Source organism: Musa acuminata, chromosome BXJ3-5 (assembly GCF_036884655.1).
Source record: "Musa acuminata AAA Group cultivar baxijiao chromosome BXJ3-5, Cavendish_Baxijiao_AAA, whole genome shotgun sequence".
Classification (NCBI taxonomy): Eukaryota; Viridiplantae; Streptophyta; class Magnoliopsida; order Zingiberales; family Musaceae; genus Musa; species Musa acuminata.
In genome coordinates, this window is record NC_088353.1 from 36,532,756 (window position 1) to 36,541,545 (window position 8,790).

The window sequence follows — 8,790 nt, forward strand, 5'->3', positions numbered from 1 at the left end:
CCAAGTCGGAATCATGTCGACTCTGCCACCCAATCCACTGTAATATAAAATGTGCAGCAAAGCTTGTCTCAGAAGGATTAAACTCGTTGTTGTGGTTTCTCTATAGTTGTTTCAGGTTGTCCATGAAGCTTCCTGCATCACTTCTTCCATGTCGGAATACGTCAGTTCTGGTACCCAGTCAAATTTGGACCTTCGTTTCTACTCTGATCCTCTCTGCCTCAGAAAACACTCCCTCCCACCCACCCACCACCATCTTGCTCTTTAAGGGAAGGTCTCCAAGATTCTAAAGCAAGAATCGGGATGCCCTTCTGATGCCTAAGAGGTTTATGAGCAACTGAGGACATGGACTTGCTCCTGGAAGAAAGCCATGGTATGTCTGCCAGCGTCTCACTCACTGCCTTAATTAATGTGCGCGGGGTTCTCGGGTTATTCTTAGAACCTGTATTGCTACTCTATGGAATCTCTGCTGCTTGTCACCTTTGCTTTTTGCTTGTGCTGTCTGCTCTTTGGCTCCACCGGTGTTGTGATTCTGGCAAAGACTTCCACAGGGGAGTTGCGAAAAGCAAATTCTTGTATTACAGATTAGTCCTTTTCACTTCCCTGAGCTTGGGTTTGTTTCATCTCCCAACGTGCATTTTGAGCTACTTCTGGTATCAGCATGATGACCGACTTCTCGCTATCGAAGTTGGTTTGGCTATCAGAACAGCTGCATGGTTTGCCATGATTGCTTATTTGCATCTTGAATTCAGCAGTTCAAGTGAGGATAGGTTTCCAACATTCCTTAGGGTTTGGTGGGGTCTTTTCTTGCTGTTATCCTGTTCTGGCCTTGTTGTGGACATTCTTTACTTCAAGAAGCATAAATTTCAGAAGACCCATCAGTTGGTGTTTGACTTCTGTTCAATTCTAGCTGGATTGACCTTTAACTATGCCGGATTCTATGGTAAGAGGATTCTGGAAGAGAAAACTAATCATGAGGAACCTCTCTTGAATGGTCGTAATATCAATGGATCTTCCACTGTGAGTGGGGCTGGCTATGCTGCCATCTCACAATTCGAAAATGCTGGCATACTGAGTACCCTTTCCTTCTCCTGGGTCAGTCCTTTGCTTTCTGTTGGTCACAGAAAGACTTTAGACCTCAAAGATATTCCACAATTAGCTAGTGATGATAATGTTCATACCGTCTTCCCAATATTCAAAAGTAAACTTGAATCTTATACTAGCGCTAATGCCAATAGTATGATTACCTCATTTATGTTGGCAAAGGCATTAATCTTCTCTGTCTGGGGACACCTTTTGTTGGCAACTTCTAGTGCACTCTTGTCCACTGTGGCTTCATTTGTTGGCCCCTATCTCATTGGTTACCTTGTTCGATACCTCAGTGGTGATCGACAATTTGAAAATCAAGGGTACCTTCTGGTTCTGGCGTTCATTCTGTCAAATCTTGTTGAGGGTTTTTGTAGTAGGTATGAGAGTTTCATATTTCAACAGGTTTTTATCAGACTCAGGGCCTCCCTTGTTTCCATGATCTACCAAAAGGGTCTTACTCTCTCTAGTCGCTCAAGACAATGTCGAACCAGTGGGGAAATCATAAATTACATGACTATTGATGCTCCAAGGGTTAGTTCTTTCAGCTACCACATGCTTCATCTGTTATCGGTCCCAGTGCATGTTATTCTGGCCTTGTTAATCTTATATCCTCAAATGGGGCTTGCTTCACTAATCGGCATAGCGGCCACCTTTATTGTAATGTTGATAAATGTTCCCATAGCCAAGCTAGAACAGAATTACATAGGAAAGATTATGGAGTCTAAAGATCGTAGAATGAAGGCTACAACAGAGATCTTGAGGAATATGAGAATTCTCAAGCTTCAAGCTTGGGAAATGAAGTTCTTATCCAAAATAATGGAACTGAGGAAAACTGAGATAAGTTGGTTGTGGAAGATTGCTTATGTATCAGCTGCTGCAATTTTTATCTTCTCCTGTTCATCAATTTTTGTTGCAGTAGTTGCCTTTGGAGCTTGCATACTTTTGAGGATACCATTGGGAACAGGAAAGATTCTAACAGCACTTGCAACTTTTAGGACATTGCAAAATCCCATTTTTGCTATTCCAAATACAATCACAATGTTAGTTCAGACCAAAGTTTCTCTTGATAGAATATCATCATTCCTCTGCCTTGAGGATTTGCAACCAAATGTTGTAGAGAAGCTCCCACGAGGTAGCTCAGAGGTAGCTATCAAAGTTAGCAATGGTAATTTCGTGTGGGATACCTCCTCTAAAACTCCTACTCTGAAAGATCTAAATTTCCAAGTGTTGAAAGGAATGAGGGTCGCTGTTTGTGGAACTGTTGGTTCCGGTAAATCAAGCTTGCTGTCTTGCATTCTTGGTGAAGTCTCAAAAATTTCTGGAACTGTCAAGTTATGTGGTACAACAGCTTTTGTCTCCCAGTCACCGTGGATTCAAAGTGGTAGCATTCGAGACAATATAATTTTCGGAAAGGAAATGGACATAGACAAATATGACAGTGTCCTAGAAGCTTGTTCTTTGAAGAAGGATTTGGATATCATGCCTAATGGTGACCAGACAGTTATAGGAGAAAGAGGCATAAATCTTAGCGGAGGACAAAAGCAACGGGTACAAATTGCCCGTGCCATATACCATGATGCTGACGTTTATATGTTTGATGATCCATTCAGTGCTGTTGATGCCCACACAGGATCTCATCTCTTTAAGGTAATAGCTTAAACTGTAGCTATTTTTCCATATGGTTATAATATCAAGTGTTTTTGTTGAATATTTACAAAATATGAAGAATTTCATATACGTACACCTTGATGGTTGTTAATATATTAACGAAACTTTCTTTTGTCAATATCATGTTGATTTGTAAGAAGATATTTGATCTTTAAAAATAATAACGACATCACTACTACAGGAATGTTTGCTTGGATTTTTATCTTCAAAGACAGTGGTCTATGTCACACACCAGGTGGAGTTTTTACCTTCAGCTGACCTTATCCTGGTGAGTAATGCTGCCTTTTCATCTTTATCTCACATATGTATTCCAGACAGAATTATTCTCTTGTACAGGTCATAAGAGATGGAAGGATTGTACAAGCAGGAAAGTACAATGAGATAATTAACTCAGGAACAGAGTTCAGGGAACTGGTTGGTTCTCATATGGAAGCTTTGGCTGCACATAACATGATAAAACATACTTCCAACACTTCAAGTGACTCTATTCAAGGTGGTCCTTCTGCCTCAAAATCTAGTGTACCTGTTCCTCAACAAGCAGAATTGAAGGATACAGAAAATGGTCCATCAGATGAAGTTAGGCCGAGGGGTCAACTTGTTCAAGAAGAAGAGAGGGAGACAGGCAGAGTGGGGTTTCTGATTTATTGGAGGTATATTACAATGGCATATAAAGGGGCACTTGTTCCGTTAATATTATTTTCCCAAATTCTTTTTCAAGTCCTTCAGATATGTAGCAATTATTGGATGGCTTTGGAGTCTCCTCTGTCAGATGACTTAGAACCTCCTGTAAGTGGCACAATGCTTATATCTGTATATGTAGCATTGGTTGTTGGGAGCTCTGCTTGTATCCTCATAAGAACCCTACTTCTCGTAATTGCTGGATATAAGACTGCAACAATGCTATTTAATAAGATGCACATGTGCATTTTTCGTGCACCCATGTCATTCTTTGATTCCACCCCTACTGGGCGTATTTTGAATAGAGTAAGTATTATATTTCTTTTAATCATTGAGAATATTCTTTTGAGGCTTATGTCTCTAAAATATGTTTAATGGGGCAGGTGTCAGCTGATCAAGGTGGAGTAGATACAGGCATTTCTCTCCAAATTGAATTATTTGCATTCTCAATTATACATCTTCTGGGGATTATTTCAGTCATGTCACAGGTTGCATGGCCAGTTTTGGTCATCTTTATTCCTGTGGTTGCGACTTGTATTTGGTATCAGGTATCTGTTTTACAAGTTTTTAACTCTACTTCAAGTACAGAAGTGAATAATGTTAGAAAAACTTGTATCATCAGCACTAGATGTTGTATTCATTCACTTCTTAAAATGAAAATTATGAAGCAAACAGTTTCATTTCTAAAAAATCCTGCATAAGGATGAATTTAGATATTATTTTTCTGATGTCTTAGTAAAGCAAATGCTCTTCTATTAACACAGTGAATTATGGGAGCAAGACATTCTTTAAAACTTGGAAGTACTGCAGCCAGAGTCATCTGATGTTGTAGCAAGTGATCTTGTCAACCATGGTCCGACATACTTCTCCAATATTGAGATTGGGCAACTTCTAAAATCTGACTATCTTTATGAAAATGTTACAATCCCATTTTTGTAAACATTATTTTTTTCTCACCAATTTTAGATAAATTCTAGCTAAATCAGATAAATGCATATTATATTTTCCATATTTTTGTTATTTTCTATCATTTTTATATGTTTTTAATATAATGCTTAAATTGCTGATAAAGCTGTTGGATCAACAAAGTGAATACTGTCAATTTTTTCTTTTGAAACTATGTTCCTAATTTAAGCTATTAGTTTGATCTACCATTCCAGTTTCTGAAGTATCAGCAGGCAAGAGAACAAGGAGACATTAAATGCAGAATAAGGAGGGGTAATTATTTTTAAAACATGTCATTATATAATGGCAGAATTTGGATTGTGATTTCTCCTTTGATCACATTGCCTTATGCCATAATTCTGTAGTGTTTTGTAATATATAACAGTCTTTTTTTTAGGTGAGACTGATAAATTGAACAGCATAATTGACTGTTTAGTCATTAGTATATGTACACCTTCTATGAATTTGTCATCTTGCATGACTATAATTATGCCATTACTCTACATTCAGACTTTTCCTATTTTCATGATCTATAAATTCTAAAGTTCTCTTATAATCCTGGTCCCTCAGCAATACTACATATCTACTGCACGAGAACTATCAAGGTTGATTGGGGTTTGCAGAGCTCCTGTAATCCAACATTTTGCAGAATCAATGTCGGGATCAATTTCAGTTAGAAGCTTTGGTCAGGAAAAAGAGTTTGTGAACACTAACTATAATCTGACAAATGATCTCTCTCGACTTCAATTCCATAGTACAGGTGCTATGCAATGGCTTTGTTTTCGTCTCGATATGTTGTCATCCCTTACATTTGCCTTCTCTCTGATATTTCTGATCAGCATGCCAGAAGGTGTAATCGATCCTGGTACTTGCTTTATATAGTTCCATTATTTGTGTTTCCTGGAATTTCCTGGAAATATGGAAGTCATGTTAGCGATTGTTTTTCTGTTTCTTTGTCTTCTTCCCTAGGTATTGCTGGCCTTGCAGTGACATATGGGCTTAGTCTGAATATGATACAAACATGGGTCATCCGGAATCTGTGCCAGCTTGAAAATGGAATTATTTCTGTGGAGAGAATACTACAGTATACAAACATTCCTAGTGAACCACCTCTTGTCATAGATGAAAACAGACCTGATCATATCTGGCCATCAAAGGGGGAAATAGACCTTCTTAGCTTGCAGGTAATTACATCCTTCCTACGATATTCCTTGTTTGTTTTCCAGCTTATATTGTATCTTTTAAGTTTTAGTTTTCATTATCTATCACTTTCCAAGATGATAAGTGTGATTACATCACTAAATAAAGGTTTAAATATATAAAGCCTCTTGGATGTGTGTTACCAAAAGTTCCTGCTTGAGAACAACTCAACTCCCTCAGCATGAAAGTGCTACTTCAAGCTCATCATGGTTTTCACACTGAATGTTTCTCTATTGACATCTTAAAAGTTGCTGCAAATCCCATCATATTTTTCTTTCTAATACTAATTAACTTGGAACAGGTTCGTTATGGCCTCGACATGCCTTTTATTTTAAGGGGTCTCACTTGCACTCTTCCTGGAGGTAAAAAGATTGGAATTGTTGGAAGAACTGGAAGTGGCAAGTCCACCCTTATACAGACAATATTTCGTATTATTGATCCTACTGTTGGTCATATTTTCATCGATGGCATTGACATTTCAACAATAGGGCTGCATGACCTGAGATCCAGATTAAGCATTATCCCGCAAGATCCAATTATGTTTGAGGGAACTGTGCGTAGCAACCTAGACCCACTTGAAGAATATACAGATGAGCAGATATGGGAGGTGCTTCAGTTTACTTACATATTATTTGACTTGCATTAATTTATCATATCCCTTTAGTGTTGTTTCCTAGTTTATTTGAAATCATAATGTGTCTTTTCTATTTCAATGTTTTTCTCTTTTAGGCACTGGATTGCTGTCAACTTGGAGAAGAGATTAGAAATAAGGAATTGAAGCTCGACTCTGAAGGTATCAGATTTTAAATTGTGGCGATATTTATAATCTTAATATAAAATTTCCTCCCAATTAGTTTTAACTTAAGAAAATGCCGATAAAATGAAAGGTTCTTTGCCACTGTGTTTTTCTATGATCAATTGATTTATTATTTATACTGACCAATTTGAGTTGCAGTAACTGAAAACGGTGAGAATTGGAGTGTAGGCCAGCGCCAGCTTGTCTGTTTAGGCAGGGTAATCTTGAGAAAAAGCAAGATACTGGTTCTGGATGAAGCAACTGCCTCAGTAGATACTACTACTGATATCATAATTCAGAAAACCCTAAGGCAGCAGTTCTCGGAATCAACAGTTATAACGATAGCTCATCGGATAACTTCTGTAATTGACAGTGATATTGTCATATTACTTGATAATGGTTAGTGCCTACAAAATGATGAAAGGCTTTTCTCTTATTTTGCTCACTCATCAGTTACCCTTTCTGATCTGAACTTTGCGTTGAGCAGGAGTGATTGTTGAAATTGACAGTCCGACAAAATTGTTAGAAAACAAGTCATCCTTGTTTGCGAAGCTCGTCTCTGAATACACTACAAGGTCTAATTTAGATTTCTATTAGTTTTTTTTCATCAAGATGGGTGACTTATTGATCCTGAATTCCATGAAGGTTGATATTACTTTGTGCATACATACCATATCTGAAACTGGTGATTTATGTATTTGCTTTTCCTGAGTATCAGGTCATATACATACTATCTTAAAGGAATTTAATTGCGCTAATGCCCTTGTCATCATAGTCTGTCCATTGTTGTTATGCTAACTCTAGTTAAACATGGATTGCACGCACCCAGTTTATGCAGTCTTTTTACCACTTTTTTGATGTAACCATCCTATACCTGAACTAAAGCTATTTTTCATATCTATTTACATTATCACATCTGATACTGTTAGAGTGCCTGCTAAGTGTAATGGCTTTGGTGCAAAGAAATTCATTTCTCATGTTTGGGAGGAATGTAAATATAATTGATAAATATCAGAAGGAATGTATTTGAAAAGCTTTGTTGTATATGGTAGTGACCGTGTATGGTTTTATACAATTGTAGCAAATTCAGTGAATAGTATTTTCTCTTGGTGCTGATAACTTGCAGATTCTATGATGCATCTCGACAATGAAACCAGCTTCCTTGTGGAGGAAAATTGAGGTGCTTCTCTTTCTCCACTTGGTTTTTGAATCAGAGCTGAAAAAAACACATGTAGGATATGTACAATCCAGTCATCTTTTATTATTCAATAAGCAAATGACTTGTACATTCAATTGAACAAAATGAATAACATAAGCAAATGGTTTAATTTTCCAGTGCATATTGTGCATAGGTCAGTGGCACATATTATTTACTGTGCAACCAACACATGCTCAACTGAACTATAATGAATCAATGCTTGAATATTTTTGTTAAAACATGACTTGCAATCTATCTTAACCATCCGTAGACTTCTGTTTGATATCACTAAAGAAATCCTTCAACGTATGCAACTCAGTTGATGCCACATGTTACTCTGCTACAAGGTACTGAATATACCTAATAGGTCCAACTGATTATTGATTTACACCTCTGATTGTTCTTCTGCAGGTAAAGAAAATGCTTCTGTGAGTTTTCTATAAGCAGTAGTCAAAGCAGGTATAATCTTATGCAGTAGTCAATCTTCTCTATATAGTTGTTTTGGCACACATATCTTGACATGGTTATGCATTTCTTGGCTGCCTTCTTAGGTTCCCAATTTCAAGTCCCAGATTAAAACAAGTAACTCTGTGATGCTGTTTGTGATCTTTCCTATATTGAACTACTGCTTCAATATACTTCTTGGAACAAGAACAATGCTCTAGTTAAGTTATAGGATGTTGCATCCATCTCATCTAATGTAATGTGTGTGTATATATATATATAGTTTGATTGAGACTTCTGGTTCTTTTGGTCGGACCTTCTCCTTCCATTTCTCATTTGCTCAAGACATGAAGAAAATCGATGACAATCGCATGTTGAGACGACGGTACGTACTTGACGTAAACTACTGTTTCAAATTCCCAATGAGCTATCGTGTTTCTGCCATGCTATGTTTAATGGATTACGTTTCCTGCATCTTACTACTTTTTTTAGCAGATTCATTTTCATGTTGTTCTTCTGCATGAATGCAACAGAACATTCATTTTCCATCTTTGCGTGGACTGCTCCTTTCATCCAAGAGGAAGACCTCCTCTTCCTCCCTCTTGAGTCTCAGAGAGATCATGAGACGTTAAGGACATGGAGTTGCTCGGCTTCTCTGCTTCATGTCACCTCTGTCTCTTGCTTCTCCTATCTATTTTATGGCTCTATCACCATTGTGAACCTCGCCAAAACTCTAATAGGAGAGCAACGAACGACAAATTCTTGCACTACAGAT

At 37.6% G+C, this 8,790-nt stretch overlaps 1 protein-coding gene across 3 annotated transcripts; it reads left to right on the top strand.

Annotated features, from left to right (window-relative positions):
- Positions 1–206: 206 nt before the first annotated feature.
- On the top strand, positions 207–8,489 carry LOC135638141 (ABC transporter C family member 3-like). 3 transcript variants are annotated; one of them, XM_065151108.1, is made up of 14 exons: positions 207–2,733; positions 2,936–3,022; positions 3,091–3,738; positions 3,816–3,980; positions 4,948–5,242; positions 5,347–5,561; positions 5,879–5,975; positions 6,066–6,184; positions 6,307–6,370; positions 6,533–6,772; positions 6,861–6,948; positions 7,500–7,553; positions 7,983–8,030; positions 8,123–8,489. In XM_065151108.1, exons 1-12 carry the CDS (start codon positions 343–345, stop codon positions 7,522–7,524), a joined length of 4,434 nt encoding a protein of 1,477 aa, XP_065007180.1. In that variant the 5' UTR covers positions 207–342; the 3' UTR covers positions 7,525–7,553; positions 7,983–8,030; positions 8,123–8,489. The 3 variants fall into 3 exon arrangements, with proteins under 3 accessions (XP_065007180.1, XP_065007178.1, XP_065007179.1); XM_065151106.1 differs by having other exon boundaries at positions 212–2,733; positions 5,879–6,184; XM_065151107.1 differs by lacking the exon at positions 7,983–8,030 and having other exon boundaries at positions 212–2,733; positions 5,879–6,184.
- The last annotated feature ends 301 nt before the right edge of the window (positions 8,490–8,790 follow it).